Here is a 17,387-nt window from a genome sequence, read left to right as displayed (position 1 = left end):
TTGACCGCGCACGGGCTACCCCTTTCACTTATATTCGCATTCAACGGACCGAGCGGAACGCAAGCGCGCCTTTCTCTATGTTCTCATCTCTGTCTAACACGTGGTGGATAGTGGTGCAGCTCGGGTGGTGGGCCCGCGCCCGCGCAGCGCCGTTGCCCGTGACAGCAGTAGCGCTGTTCCCTCGGCTACATCCGCACGGAACCGACTGACTACGTCGCGCTCGGATGCGCCACGATCTAAAATGAAGTCCAAACCGTCACATTACGTTGACGCGCCGTTCAGACCCTGGCCCCCGCTTTCCCGCCAGGCGCAACCGAATTTTTACTTCAGGCCGCCGGACCCGATGGATTTGAGGAATTTCAAAACATCATCATCCAAAGGTTCAACGTATTCGGATTTCTCCGGAATGAGCGCGTACAGCAATAAGTCTCGCGACTATTATTTCTTGTCTCCGAGCTACAGATCAGCCGGAGCGCCCACACCGAGTCACTCGGACCTGTACAGCAGGGAGCGACCTTCGCGACAGTTGCGGCACCCCAACCCGGCACCGGCAACGGCCTGCCCGTGCAGCCGCTCGCGCTCGCTCGAAGACGTTCGCACAGAGGTCGTTACCGAGTGGGAAGATGACGACGAAAACGGCAATAGAATAGTTGCTCCTGCTACCAAATTTAACCGCGCATCCTACAAAAGTAATAACTCTTTTCAAAAACAAGGGTTCTTTAGTCGTCACTCCATGGAAAACTTAGTCGACAAGCCTCCTCAACTGCTGCCCCCCAAACGTATCTCCGCCTTCCAGGTAATTGAGCTAACTTTCTATCGTGGCTATGATGCCGTTGTTAGTAGTTTGTATCTCAACGAATGCAGCGATGTGTCTTTTTCATAGAAGGGAATTTGCAGTGTGATAATTTAAAAGTTGTTTAACTGTAACTGTGTCGATTTAAAAATGTATTTATGCGGACTTTCTAGGCTCGTATATACATGATTTCATTACCTGATTGACGCTCAGCGAAGTTTGTGTTTGTGACGCTATTGCGAATGATGTCTTAAGTTACAGTAGGTGTGTACAGGCCATGGAGATGTATGTGTGTAGTGTAGTGTTTACGGAACATCGGCACAATGTTTGGTCGAGTGCTATGGGAATGGGAATCAAGAGCTGCGCCGGGCAGACCCCGTTCAGCTCCGGTGAACCGCGACACTCCGTCCTGCGCGTAACGGATGTTCGTTCGATACATGTTTTATCGAAATAATGTACCTACTAGGTGCAAAACGTATAGATACGTGATGCCGAATCATTTTAATTCATATATGAACTTGTATCACTGTAATGTTATTTGGTAAGTGTGAATTCAGGTTTTCGGGTAATTCGAACACTTTTTGTTCTAGATGTTATCCAACGTTGCAATGCGAGTGTGAATTCTTTTGTGTCGTAATATCTCTGTATAGATATGTTTTAATTATTATTGTTAGTGGAATCTTGATTGTGAATCTATCGTACACCTTTTTTGCTGTATGTTCGTATGGGATAGTGTGATTTATTCCGCGTGGCTCGGTCGCAGGAAATCCTGTATTGATTCAGAACGGCTCTTTTATAATCGAGTTGAGATACGAAATCTTCCTAAAACCGCCCTGTATTGATCACCCGGGCGACCGACATTAGCACCCGCCTACGGAAACGCCGAGCAAATTAGAAAACTCTTACCCAATGCGACATCCGAAGCGAATTTACGAATTTGTTTTATAACACAAATTTGAATAATGCCTCGTCATCTTACATAAACTTCACGTAGCTGTGCATTATTGGTTCCGTATTTGAGACGATTATTAATAATCAAATTCATGAACTAACAACCGCGGGTTTTCGCAATTCCACATGCAAATATAGTCGGTTACGCTATAATGAAGACAATTTGTATGTCTTCGGTTTTATAATGAAAACATAAATTAATTATACATGTACACATCGTTTTTGTATACGAAGGTCCGATAGCTATGTAACGCAACGAGTAATTAAGAAATTGTTATCTTCATGCGGTTATATATTGAAGCGTGGCTTACTCAAGTGAGCAACACATGCATAGAAACTTATTCCTATAATTCTAATTTCCATTATTGTTCTAACTTATGAAATGAACGTTACTTAACTAGGGAAAAAACCAAACGATCAGTTGTTATTTTAAGTTTTATGACGGCAATAATTACTTGTCACCTAACACAATCACGCCAGTCACCGCTTATGGGCAAACGTTAGTCATATCTTCTAATAACGTGGATGATGCGAACACAAATAACACTACACTTGTGAAAAGTGACCTAACATTGGTTGCGTCGTTATTTTGAAGAGGTCTCACTTGTCATTAAGTTACATAAAGGAAACTTGAGTTTTTAAATTGAATTAAGACGGGTCGTTTAGAATCTTGACCTGTAATTTGGAATCAAAGGCCGTTTCCTTAATCGCTTCAGCTTTCAGCTTCGAATTCTACTCGTGTAACGTAGCGGACGGTTGATATTTGAATTTACTGACTTAAGAAAATTCGTTTAATTTTTATATAAATAAAACGTGATCGAAGAGACTTGTAGATCGTGTTAGAGTAATAATATTTACACAGATATTTATTTGTTTCTGAAAATCTTTGCGTTTTATACACGGTGTAACATGAGTTTAACCATGACCAGCAAGATTGTAACCACGCATTTCTGAGGCCAAAAGAAGAAAAACATATTTGAATTTTTTAGTTACTTCGATTGTATTTTCATCTGACAAGTAAGACATTTATTTCTTGAAACCTACTTTTCAGTAATGTTTCATTTTGATATCTTTTAATAAGGAAATGATAGTTAGATATTATGCCTCATGCTCATGATGTCATAATCGCCAAGAAATAATAATGAGTTGTTTATAATATTGTATATTGTCAGAAGAGGTCTGCTCCGAGACCGCAGGGAAGTCCTTGAAAAGTCGGAGGTTAATGTTTCAGAGATACAGACATAGTTATACACGATAAAGTCCCGTTGGAAATTTTAAGAATGGGTAAAAATCGTAAAATTTTAAATCAATATATTTTATTGTAATAACTCTGAAATTAGGCGAAATCCAGAAAAGTTTATATTGGTATTGAAATGTGATCAGGAATACTTTGTTCAAATTATTAGGTTTCCTCATGTTACACCGTGTATACCAAGTAACCGTCGAGATCTCAATTTGGAGAAACAATGCAGAGAATCTAACAAAGAACACAATTAAATCAAAGAAAAATACGACGCAAAATTCTTTTTTCTTTGCTAAATGAAATTAGTAAATTATTATTTAGCCATTAAGCAAAACAGAAATTAAATAAGTGACCCTGCCTGCTGAGCCGCGGTTCTGGGTTCGAGTCCCGGTAAGGGCATTTATTTGTGATGAGCACAATATTTGTTCCTGTCATGGATGTTTTCTATGTATATAAGTATGTATTTATCTATGTAAGTATGTATATCGTCGCTTAGCACCCATAGTACAAGCTTTGCTTAGTTTGGGGCTAGGTTGATCTGTGTAAGGTGTCCCCAATATTTATTTATTTATTTTATTTTATAATAAGGCAAAATTTATATTAAAGCTGTATTAAAGTTATACCATAGCAAAACGAGCTATTCCGTATGTTGGAAATCCTAATTTGATAGATATGATTGAATTACCTACCATGAATGATTATTAATTTATCTTATCATACAACATTGACCATTACTATTGTGAACTTAGCTAAGTACATTGTGTTATGACTACTTACGCAAATCGAGTATACGGTATTAAAGTGCGTGAGTTACACTTTCTATCGCGAGTCGCAAGTTTGGCCGAAATTGCACTATTACCTAATGTCAGTCGAGTCGTATCGGATTTATTGAATATCGGACTCGAAGCGTAACAATTTTACTAATAAGTTTACTACCTAAGCTAAGGGGTTCCTTACAAGGAAAATAAAAAAATATAAGAACAACGAATAACACAACTCAGAACGGGATACCCTCGTAAAGTACTTCACTAGCGTCTGAGTATTTCGACTCTTTGCCTTTGGTGTTTTACTCTGCGATGTTCTTTGTCTTATCTTCCTTGTAGAATTGTTAGTGGCGTTACACGATTATTTTAAATTAACCAATATTAGATTTGTATTAAAAGGTGACTTATCTGATTAGTGTAGCCGATCGATAATCTAAATACAGTATAATTTTCAACAGCTGCTATAGCAATACTAATTTGATATGTAATTTAATATCTGTGGAAATAGCTATACATATATTAATCTAAGATACACTTAGTTCGTATGTGTAATTTCCTCATTTTCTTTTTAGCCAGTTGTCAGTCTGTTACTTAATATGTCTGCGTGATGTCTCTGTGGCCAGATAGCTTAGAATTTGTATCTAAAAAAGTTTAGAACTTTACTAACATAAGGTATTTCTATATCAGAAATAGTAATTACTATGATTAAAGATGATGTAGTGGTAGTGTAAACAGTCCTCGTCATACTAGTATTTATTTTTGTTTCTTAACTAGCGTCACGTAACGATGTAGGTGGTCATCAACGTGACCGGTAGACCAAGACTGAGGTGTGATATTTGACAATGACACAGGAAGGTTAAGTAACATGAGATATAACAGCACTGCGTACAAAGTATACTCTAACTGCAAAACTTTTTCTATCAGTTTGGGTGATATTTACGGTGGTAGTCGTTACAAATTTTAAAGAGTAGTGAAAATTTATAGGTTTATGGAAGTAGGTCACATGGGATGTTTTACAACTGAATTGGTAGGTACGTTAATATTTAAAAGAAAAATATCAACGTTTTACATTACACGAAACATAATATTGTAAATAGGAAAGTGTGTGTGTCTGTTGTTTGTCCGTCTTTCATGACAAAACGGAGCGACGAATTGATGTGATTTTTTTAACGGGAGATAAGAGTTTTGAATGATTCAATCACGGTTATTTTCATTAGACTTATATATTGACCGGGATATAGGCCGGGATTACCTTTTTAATTTTTATCGAGCTCTCGATATACTAATGACCATTATATTTAAGTGGAGATAGTTGAACAACGTTGAACGGATGGAGAGTGACATAGGCTACATTTTGTCTCTTTCTAACCCTCCACTTCCCTAAAATGAGGGGTGGAAGTTTGTATGGAGCATTCCGCAATTATCGAATTTAACGCGAGCGAAGCCACGGGCAAAAGCTAGTTAAATATAAATACACCACTTTGGTAAATGTAACATTTATAATAACCTTCAAAATCATATTAAAAATAATACAGATATTTCATAATGTAAGATTTGGAGATGTAAAAGGTTCCCAATGTCAGACTATTAAATAAGACTTGGAAGTGTAAAGACACTCGCAAGTAAAAAAAAATCTGACAGCTATCATAACAATGTGTATAGGTAATTTATATTTGCGGAATTCTAAATTGGTTCCGTGTTACGTGACTTATCCGAGTCCGTAGCACTCGTTTAGGCTCGTGTTGATCGCGTGGACACTTGTAAACAACTTTCTTGCCCGAACCGATTCAAACTCGAATCAAAACTGTTACAAGCGATGTTCCGATTACGATTTCGTACAGTTTACGCGGTTCGTTAATTTGTTCGAGAAAAACCTGATTGAGGAATGTGCATATATGAAACTGGAGTATTGACAATAAGTAGAGCTGAATAAAGTGCTTGCATAATTCACGACTACTTACGTGGCAGCAGCATTCTTTTTTTTTTTTTATACTACGTCGGTGGCAAACAAGTATACGGCCCGCCTGATGTAAAGCGGTCACCGTAATCTATGGACGCCTGCAACTCAAACAGTGTCACATGCGCGTTGCCACCCCATTAGAAACTTGTACATTCCCTTTTGCTGTGTTAAGTACACAGCAAAAAGAAGTGTACAAGTTCCAAGGAGGGTTCGGGTTGCCGACGACTCAAAGGACAATAAACGGAACAAGTTAGTTCCGTAAGTCCTCCCGTCATCAGCGCACCGCACCCTCGTTGAGCTCTGGCAGCCTTACTCACCGACAGGAACACAACACTATGAGTAGGGTCTAGTGCTATTTGGCTGCGGTCTTCTGTAAGGCGGAGGTACTACCCCAGTTGGGCTCTGCTCTAGATTCGAGCGAGACGATATCCGCTGTGCTGTGCCCTACCACACAAAGCGGAATATCATTCGCTATGCCCTACCTCCTACTAAAATTACTAAATTCTACTGTTTATTCAAAAAAGCTGGGTCAAAAATACAAGCGGTGACTTGTGAATACATAACAAATCAGGTACATCATCATGTATTGTTGCTCTCGTAGGAAACAATTTGTGCTAGTCTGTGAATAGTTTTGAAAAAAACAGATTTACTAAAGAATGGGAATCACTAAAAGTATTGTAGATAAATCGTTCGTAGGGTGCATTTAAACATCAACTGCAGTAAAAAATGGTCAAGTGCGAGTCGGTCAATCTTCTATTGAGGAAGCAAGGATTTTAACACATACGTATAAGTATGATTTTTGCATATTGTGCTTGGTTTTTGGAAGAGACCAAGTTACTGAAAGGTTTGTCCTTGTCAGCCGTCAGTATCTATCAGCCGTCAGTATATGTTTTCTCCATAATTTTGCTATTTAAAATTTGTTTTATAAAATAAACGTAGAAAATATTTGTAAATGTAACCAATTCTAAAAATGTCTACTAATATTGCACTAGACAGCTACTCCAAATAAAATAGAAGTGTCATAGTCAGCCAGCCACTCTGCGCGAAATATGTAAAAGCCTACCAGTGTAAACCTATAATCCCTATAAAAGAGGCTTAACGCGTATCACCTCAATCGAGTCGGTAATCGACGCATTTCTAGTTAGAAACCCGTTCTCATTGGTGTCATATGTACAAGCTTTTTCTTCGGCAATCATAAATATTGTTATTGTTGCTTATTGTAGTGAGGCGCGTTCACACGTTTTATGTTAATGCAATTTTGTAGCATTGTTGACGGTAATGTTTTTAACGGATTCCATTATCATTTATCATTGACCTTTACGTTATGAGGTAGTATTCTTTTTTAAATAAATTTCCTGATTTATGACTGAACTAGCTTTTGCCCGCGGCTTCGCTCGCGTTAGAAAGAGACAAAAAGTAGCCTATGTCACACTCTCCATCCCTTCAAATTTCTCTACTTAAAAAATCACGTCAATTCGTCGCTTCGTTTTGCCGTGACAGACGGACAAACAAACAAACACACACACTTTCCCATTTATAATATTAGTATGGAAGTATGGATGTGAGTCACCAACTTTAAAGCGCTGAAATAATAACTATTTAAAGACGACATACTACTCGTACAATTCAATTACTACCTACGTACGTTTCTTTTATTTCAGGAGTTTCTTGTTACTTTTTGCTCACGCCCAGTAAATAGGATTATTAGTTCTATAGTGTTGATTGTTGAACGATATTATAAGTACATACCTACTTATTACTTATTTAATAAAATTACTCAATATTTTTCATGCACGTACGTAGTAAAGTGAAAGGACAGATATAACTCTTGACAGGCGACATAGTACTTAAAAAGGAAAGCGCATTATTTTGTAGAATAGCAATGTTGGTAGATAAAAATATATTAGGACTCTATCTGACCTCTCTGCTTTCCCGAATAGCCCGGGTGAGGTGTCTGGCGTGTTTTTCTTGAAACTAATTGTTAAAAATACGTAAATTATATGCCTGTTTCATTCATGTAACAATTTAGCCATTTCGATTAATAAGTAGCTAAAGATTTGTAGCTTTAACGCCATGTATTTTATCGATCATTACGACTGTAACATCAGCTGTTGAATTTCGAGAATGTTCGCAGGTGCTCGACGGTTTCAATCGTTTTTTATCAACCAATTATGACTGATTTATGATGTCATAACGCTGGAAATGGTTCTAGTATCATCTTTATAGCACATATTATGTCATGCTGTATCACATGCATAGTTTTAACTCTTCTTTTTTGTATGATAAAATAATGCGTGAGTGTCTTGGAACATTCGGTTTAAACGAAGTTCCTATAAAACGTGCCATTAACTTATTATTGACAAACGCAAATATCTCCTATATAACTCTTCCCATTTTCGTTTCCAATCTCTGGAATGAAGTTAAAAAAGGGTCATGACGGGTTTTAGTGACGGGATAATAAGAATTTTTTTCGCTTAACTCCCATTCGCCAACTGTTTGATAAGGAAATTCGATTCAATAAATCGAGTCTCTCACGTAAAGTATGATTTTAAGTGAACTTTTTTTGTGTATATTAATTATAACGTATGATTAATTTTTCCTAAATTGTAACAGAATAGAGTACAATATTGATGTAAGGTACAGCGGGGAAATTGCGACTGGGGACAATTGCAACTGATCCATTTTTTCAATGTTTTACAATGTTTGCATTATTAAATAGAGTGTCCACCGGTTATATATGGCACGCGTGTTTAGTGGATACAGTCATGTGGAAGTCAACGTAATAGTGTAATAATGAAAAAAATGTATCTGTCACAATTGCTCCCCAGTCGAGAATTGCCCCGCTGTGCCTTATGTAATTTTTATCGCACTTGCTCAGTCGTCATCATTCAATCAATACTATTTTCTTTCATCGTTCAGTCCATCCCTAGCGGTCCGTTAATTGACGTTGAAAATATACAGGAATATATCAATACGGTGAATATGTCTGTTTTGTATCTCCTTAATAGTCTACTTTTATTATTATCTAAACGGTGGTATCTGTTTTGCATTTTAAAGGTAACTGTATAAGTACCTAAATTCCCAACTTAATTAGCGAATGATTAATTGCGCCCGGATCTAATCATGCATATGCCTAATCTTTCATAGATCCCAAAACGAATGCTGAATTTACAGCTCGATGAAAATTTACATTGCAAATTTGGAGTACAAATCGGATTTGCATTTTTTCTCCCCTTAGCTATGCCGGAAATAGAACGAATCAGCAACTGATAATGTTTTTAGTATCACTTTGGTGAGTTTATAGAAAATATACCAGCATATTTAACCGTAAATTGTATGTTATATCCGCGTTCATATCTGTGTCCACAGATACACTCTAATTACCTCGGACAGAGCGTGTTTTGTTCAATTCATAATGGTAATTAATTTAATATCGACCTAATGTTGTTTCGAATCTTGCTGTACTTAAATGGAAAAAAGTGGCCTCTATTTATTTCGGTTAGAAATATGTACCTTAGTTTAAAGTTTATTTTGCTTTATTCACGAGACTTATAATAACCCCAGGTACGTAGTTTCAAGTGTTTTAAATACCACCAACGTATCACTTACGTAAATTGAATTTGACATATCGTCACTACTTTTAAAAAACTTGTATCTTCGTCTGTCAATGAAAAGAAAATTGTAGTAAGTATGTATGGAATGCATATAGACTTACTGCGTTTTAACTTTGAGGAGCAGAGTGAGATACGAGATTTTTTCAAAGTAGTGACGATATTTCGTATAGGTTTTCGAGAAACGGCCGTAAAGTATTAATAAATGAATAATATGTGTCATTTCATAACATTATTTTAGTTTCTATAAATAGGGATTAGTTCTTCGTTAGGATGATAAGCTATAATTTTGTTTTGATAAATTGCCCTGAAAATAAGAAAACGTTGTCGGTCGTTCGGAAAAATACACTCCGGACCACACAAAAGAAGTCTCGTTGCCCGTCTATTTCTACAATTACTTACACAACCTCGCATAACACCTTTGCGGCTTATCAAATACGAGTTTTATTCATTGAGAGTCAGAGCTTTGAATGGCCAAGTAAAAATTAAGGTTCGAAAAGGAACAGATGATTTCATGTCGGGTCATCCGTCATTAGAGTTGGTGTACTTTTTATAGGATCCCTTATAATAGATAAGGGGTTTCCGAGTTGTATGGTTCCGACAACTTTTGTCAAAGGCTTTTCATCTATAGATATTTAATAGCATATTAAACCTACCTGAGACGAGTACAAGTTTGCCATTGTCTAAGTTTTGCCTTGTCACCTCTAGGTACACCATGCCATAGTTTAATATAGCAAACAACTGACCAATGAACCAAAATGAATTCTATACTCTGCTGTTTGACAGGGGCAATTGGAAGTTAATATGTCTTTGTTTAGCTACAGACTGGGTGAGGTCTTGGCTGCATGTAGGCACTGAGATGTTGCAGTATGTTAGTATTACGTTTACAAAGTCAATTATGAATTTGTGATAGAACCATTACTTTATAAGAAAAACAAAGCGAAATGTTTTTACCAACCGCATGAAATATAATCATACAATTGAGAGTTAGGAAGTGAAAACACTTACATATAATATCAATAAGGTCTCCAATCATAACCTGTTTTTTGTGTAAATTACACTCTTGGCTCTAGCGCTTAGCACGGGATGGACCAGCGATAAATGCATTTTCTTAATAGTCTATATTGGGTCGCATGCTGGTCAAAGGCATTCCCTTCTTTCCGCATCTCATCACGGTTTGATGGCCGCTCTCGCTAGTCGCTGCAACTTTATTGGTCTACCTGTGCCCCGACTTATCTGCGGTGACTATTCAGTAGTTACTTTGGCCCACCGTTCCGGGTGCATTCGGCAAACGTGTCCCGCCTGTTCCCACTTGAGCTTGCAAGCAAGGCAAGCCTTACATCTATTATACCAGTTTAGACAACATTCTTATATGCCAAAATGTTATAATTAACAAAAGAGGCCGAGACGAAAAGATTAATCACTGGCCTACCCTGTTTATTTTAAGAATACCACTTATTAAACAATACTAAAATAAACAATACTAAAAAGACAATGTCAGCGATTGTGCGGACTGGCTTTTAAGCCTGTTTTTAGTTACGGAAATGTAGGCAAACAATATCGCTTTCTACATTATTATTTATTATTGAAAATTGTGAAATATATAGTTTTTCCTGTAGTTTGTCCGTTAACTAATTACTTTCTTTATAGGCACAAAACAGAAATGGCGGCCATGGTCTTCCCATGTCGGCGGGCAACATGGTCGGAGGCGAGGTGAACGGCTCCCGGCCGACATTCAAACCGGTCACAGTGCTCGAAGACCTGCAGGCGGTCCGCTGCGCCGAATTCCATCCCAACGGAAAACTGTACGCTGTCGGCTCCAACACCAAAACCCTCAGGATATGCACCTATCCCAAGATAGATGATGTCAAGTAAGTGACGATTTTCGTATTAATAAAGTTTGTCATGGGATCGCAGACGAAGGGTAATAGCAATGTCATAATGATGAAGCACATTGAACACATTTACTTTTCCAGTTTTATACAAGGGTGAACAGATGGTATGTACCTACATGTAGCAGGGAATGTGTTAAGCCCAACACAATCTGAACACGGCAACGAAAATTCCATTAATCAATTTTGCATTCAAACAACTTGACTATTGCTTAGCGAATGTAGCCGTTGAAATACCTATTGATTTTCACTAGTTCTGCTTATGGAGCAAAAGGGCCCTTCACACATGCAACGCTTCAAATATACTTGAGTATGAGTCAGAATAGTTTTGTGACCTTTGAGTACCTATACTAAGATTAACCTCGATATCATCATACACTCTCTAGAGTATTTTGCAGCTTTTTCTATCCTGTGCCAGCCTTCTGACTCTTTGATACTACACGGCCTCTTTTTCTTTTACTTTGGCCCATGTAGCAGCATCTGGGCTTTTCTCGATCTCTCTTGCGTCTTATATCCGCCGCCTCCAGAATAGTTATAAAATAGTGGTCGTGTCGTATCAAATGTCCATCATTTTTCCTCGTGTATTTTCGATAGTTTTCAAGATGGCTCGTCTTTCATTCATTCTGCGTAACATCTCCTCATTCGTACTTACTACTAATTCATTTCTTCCATTCGTCTCCAGCTCCACATTTCAAATGTTTCCATTGTCTTCCTGTCTCTTGAGGTCATTGTTCATGTTTCACATCCATAAAGGGCTATACTCCAGATGCGTGATGCACCTTGATCAGTACCTATGCATATGGTGACGCTTCAGCTAAATTTTCAGACCACCGCAACGTACTCAATTACTCATTATTTAAACAACATATCGTTCTTTCACTGCCAGGAAGAGGTTGGAACTCGCTTCAATTAAGGCTTTAATTTACGCTGATTCCCGCATCGTAAATAAGTCGTCACGATATTAAATTTACCTGCGGTGAATATAGCTATCTGACATAGAATATTATACCGGAATTATGAAGAGGCTGAAGTTTTTATGGTTAACCGCGGTATTTTATATGTCTCTAAATTAATTCATTCACATAGCTTTTCGCGTGATATTTGAGTATTTGAAATATTAATTGTATTATATTTTATTAACTTCATTTAGACGATCTGACACGATTTAACCGGCCTAATAGTGATGATGATGATGACGTCTCATTTAAATTGTTAGCGACGTGCTCAAATGGTTTATTTACAATGTTAATTTTTTAATTATCTGAGTCATTAATTATGAAGGGTTTGCATTATGTTACAGATTTAATATTGCATTAAAATTCCAAACTCAGCTAAAGTTGGCTCTTTTCGTCGGTTAATATAATATTAAAAGTATAATAATGTATATGTAAAGTCAGCAAAGTTTGTGAAAGGGAAGGTTCCTGATTAAATTTTACACAAGTTCTGGCATACATGTTCATACTTCATAATTACAGTCTACCTCTTATCCCTGATTAAGGCTTGTCGGCGAGCAAATAACGTTTGGTCAGAATTAGAATTAATGTTACACGTTACAAGGGAACACTGATTGATCGCGATGAAAAAAAATCATTGGAACTTAAAACAACGCAGTGTTCTCGTAATCTTGTATGTATTGTGTAAATAGATTGTGATATGGGCGATTTGGTTTTTTTTTTCAATACTTACTTCATTAATTACCTACGAGTGGCACTGAAACTTGAGCAGTTTCATGTGCTCTGCCTATCCCTTTTGGGAATATAAACATGAGTTTGTGTGTGCAGGTATGTATTATGTTTATGTCCATAGATCAAGCAAACGTATCTACTTAGCGTGTCAAATGAACTCAGTGAAATCCACTGAGTTGTCCGTCTTTAATCGCAGCTTGCAGCTGTCGGGCGTCAATTTTTGTAAGTTGAAGTCAATCAAAACATAAAAAATGCCTCGTTACGTGATATTCAATTGCAACAACACAAAAATTATGAACAATCAAGAGCCTGAGACATATTTAAAATTACAGGCAAGAAACAACTTCAGTACAAAATTTGACACGCTCGGCCCCTATACAAATAGATGAACTTGTTTCTTCTATATAAATAAAGTTCTGTGTTTATGTCAGTGTGTTGTGTCCTACAGTCACTCACACTTTGGCCGCATGCGCACGTGGCTGTCTCGAGCAGTAGGTAATTAAGGCAAGTAGTAGGTAATCAATAATAATAGTTATTTGTTATACAAGGGGGCAAAGTTGTATTTTAACGCCGAGTGTGGAATTGAAAAACGAGCATGTGAAAGGATTCTATAGTTGAACCACGAGCGAAGCGAAACACAAAACTTTTCCCCTCACTATAGCGAGGAAACTACAACGCAAAAAATGCGTTTATCACTGCTTCCAGTAGTTCCACAGGTGGTAAATCATCTTTATTACTAGATTCACCTACTTTTATCAATTTTAAAGCAGATAGTTTGACTTTATTCAAGGTCAAATTACTTTACCCACTAGTGGATAAAATGCGTTTTTACCCGCTGGTATTAAAGGACAAAACACGTGTTTCCGAGCTAGTGAGGGGAAAAAGTACTAAAAGTAGGTGTCATCATACGGTAGGGAATGGATTAGTTCTGTCGATGCAAAATCCTAACAAATCACTACCTATTTGCTATTGGTCACTTTATCCTCGTGACATTATAACCAATTTCTGTCTTGTAAAATTCTATATAAAAAACTAGTATAATAACTGATAACAGGTAGGCACGTTAGGTAGTTCTACTTCGTATGTATTATGAGATTATCTTCTAAAACCTTCACTGGTCTAATAAGAATGTTCTGTTTTTATTCAAGATAAATCTTTAGTATTCTATTGTCTCTGCCGACTTGCAAATGCGAATATTATTTGTGTTGTTAGCACTAGTTTTTTTGCTTCCGCTGGTTATTTGCCTCAATGTAAGCTATTAACTGAACCATTTGTCACATAAAACGACTCTTTCAACACGTGATTTGTGATCATATATTTTGTATTTCGTATTTGCTCGATCTTTGTTCGACATTATGACGGGGTATTAATATGCAATGTCTGAGCGACGGTTCTATTTTATTATATCACGTCTTTAGATAAAAAAAAACTCTTATAAATACAAAAACAAAAAACAAAAACTTAATTACTGGCCGGGATTCGAAACCCTGACACCTGCGATCTATCTGCGAACATTAGACCGACCGCACAGTGTATTAAAAACCCCAATTTTGTCTCACCTTGTTTTTATTACATAATTCTACAGTTAAGAAGGTTTTGAAGAGTAGACTAAAACTCCGACGGTGCTACGGCTTCTAGTTTTTTTATAAAAAAATATTAAAGTTTGCCTATACCCGGGTCATAAAATTCATGAAAATAATAATTTCTAAAAATCCATAATACTTATTAAAATTTCAATTGAACCAGTTTATTAGGCGTATAATAGCTCTGGCTCTATATATATATATATATATATATATATATATATATATATATATATATATATATATATATATATATATATATATATATATAGAGGTATAGATCTATAAAAAATTGTTCACATATGAGGTGGTATTTGCAAATCTATTTAGACCGATATAGTAATAATCACTATCAAATTAAATACCTTAATGACATTGATTATTTAATACAAATAATGAAAGCTCTTTACACCATGCAATTAAATTATAAATATTACGGAGATAACAAAATTTAAAATTTCGCGTGAAGATTCAATGCCATGCAACGGTATCCAACCATGGTGCTTAGGGTTGCCATATGGTCAGAATTAGGGTGGTTTCTCACGATATTTTTCATGTTCCCCCGTATCCCGATTCATACTAATAAAAAACCGGCCAAGAGCGTGTCGGGCCACGCTCAGTGTAGGGTTCCGTAGTTTTCCGTATTTTTCTCAAAAACTACTGAACCTATCAAGATCAAAACAATTTTCCTAGAAAGTTTTTATAAAGATCTACTATTGTGATTTTTTTCATATTTTTTGAACATAGGGTCCAAAAGTTAGAGGGAGGGGGGGACGCACTTTTTTTTCCTTTAGAAGCGATTATTTCCGAAAATATTAATATTATCAAAAAACGATCTTAGTAAACCCTTCTTCATTTTTTAATACCTATCCAACAATATATCACACGTTGGGGTTGGAATGAAAAAAAATATCCGCCCCCACTTTACATGTAGGGGGGGTACCCTAATAAAACATTTTTTTCCATTTTTTATTTTTGCACTTTGTTGGCGTGATTGATATACATATTGGTACCAAATTTCAGCTTTCTAGTGCTTACGGTTACTGAGATTATCCGCGGACGGACGGACGGACGGACGGACGGACAGACAGACATGGCGAAACTATAAGGGTTCCTAGTTGACTACGGAACCCTAAAACCGACCAATAGCGTGTCGGGCCACGCTCAGTGCAGAGTTCCGTAGTTTTCCGTATTTTTCTCAAAAACTACTGAACCTATCAAGTTCAAAACAATTTTTCTAGAAAGTCTTTATAAAGTTCTACTTTTGTGATTTTTTTCATATTTCTTAAACATTTTTTTCGTCTACCCTCACTTTTGACTGCACTTGTGTTTTTCGTTGCCTAGTGTTTGAAAGTGATATAATAATCGTAAATTAGTTTGTTTTGACTCAAAAAGTGTGTTTTTCGTTAAATTGGGCATCAAATTTAACGTAGGAGTGTTATCTGAAGTAGATATTGTGTTTTTGTGGACTTATTTGATCAAGAAAACTAAATCATCTATAACATCGAAAAAAGTTACTAAAAATGGCGTCTTGCATGAAGTGTTCAAATCAATTACCTAAACCGGACAGTCAAAACCCAAAAATAGTATGTGGTGGATGCGATAGGTTGATATGTGTTAAGTGTAGTGGATTCACAGATCAATACAACAAGATGGCCCTTACAGGGCGACTCGCGGTCACCAAGCATACGACAAATCAGGTTTATAAAAGTTTGAACGCGTGCGACACCGATCAGTAGCGCCCAAGTATACGACCCGCTAACAGTGTCCGTGTCCGCTCGGGAAAAAATCTTAAATAATCAATTTTGGTTGCAAACAATGGTCTCTTACAGCATAAAGTGGTGTGGCAAGTCTTCTAACACTTCTACATGTAAAAAAGATGGAACAACATTCCACAGTTAAGTCAAATTAATTATTTTGTTGAATATTGTTTATTGTCCGCGGAGTTCATTTATACTGGTCAATATGGTTGTGCTGAGCGGCGCCGAGACGCGTCCATCCCTCTTTACCGAGTTAACAATGTGATATGCTATCCCTTTCACGTAAACGACTAGGCATGGGGCCATGTTAGTTTATGTCTGTTGCGGGAACTTCGTACTGCCGTTCGTACCATGTGCTACCATTTTATGAAATATAAAAGAAAGCAGATTTGTAATAGTGAATAATTATCTAGAATCTGTAGAGTCTGTAGTGGTATTTAGTTCATTGATTAGTTTAGAATATTTAGTTGGTTATTTAACTTAGTAAACGTAAGTAAAAATGCACAGTTTAGTTATTAGTTACTAGAATGATTTTTATTGAGATGCTATCACAATTATCATCCTCCTTGCGTTATCCCGGCATCGGCATTCGCCACGGCTCATGGGAGCCTGGGGTCCGCTTTGGAAGCTACTACCAAGATTTGGCGTAGGCACTAGTTTTATGAAAGCGACTGCCATCTGACCTTCCAACCCGAAGGGTAACTAGGCCTTATTATAATTTAATTATAATATTATAATTTGTTGCAAAACAAATTCACCACAGTACTGGTACTGGTACCATTGTCTATAATAGACATGTCCCATTCCCATCCCTACTGCTAATCATAAAGGCGCGCCATTATTTGAAACGACCAATGGCAGCACCGTGCGCGCCCGCCTCACCCCGCAAGGATTGGTGATTTGCGTCTCGAACAATATCGCTTGCATTTGGCTTCTAGTGGGGTGTTCTGTGAGTGGATTGCTTGTGACGGAATTGAGAGTAATCGCCCTTCAATCGCCGACATTGAAATATTTATGCCCCGACTGTGTCTTTGGAATACGGCAGCTACCAGCTCTACGGAAGCAAGTAGATGAGCTGAAACAAGAAATTGAGGCCCTGAAAAAGAACCAAGGTCAACAGTTTGCCTTGGAAAACATTATTAGTG

General features: G+C 37.1%; 1 protein-coding gene across 1 annotated transcript in view; it reads left to right on the top strand.

The window, feature by feature from the left end:
- LOC125240601 (WD repeat-containing protein 47) overlaps positions 1 to 17,387 on the top strand; it is a 135,273-nt gene that overhangs the window by 62,501 nt on the left and 55,385 nt on the right. Inside the window, exon 5 of the mRNA XM_048148561.1 lies at positions 10,973 to 11,193. Within this exon, the coding sequence (XP_048004518.1) occupies positions 10,973 to 11,193 (221 nt within the window). The remainder of the gene's footprint in view (positions 1 to 10,972; positions 11,194 to 17,387) is intronic.

Source organism: Leguminivora glycinivorella, chromosome Z (genome assembly GCF_023078275.1).
Source record: "Leguminivora glycinivorella isolate SPB_JAAS2020 chromosome Z, LegGlyc_1.1, whole genome shotgun sequence".
NCBI lineage: Eukaryota > Metazoa > Arthropoda > Insecta > Lepidoptera > Tortricidae > Leguminivora > Leguminivora glycinivorella.
This window is presented reverse-complemented; position numbering and strand designations above follow the sequence as displayed.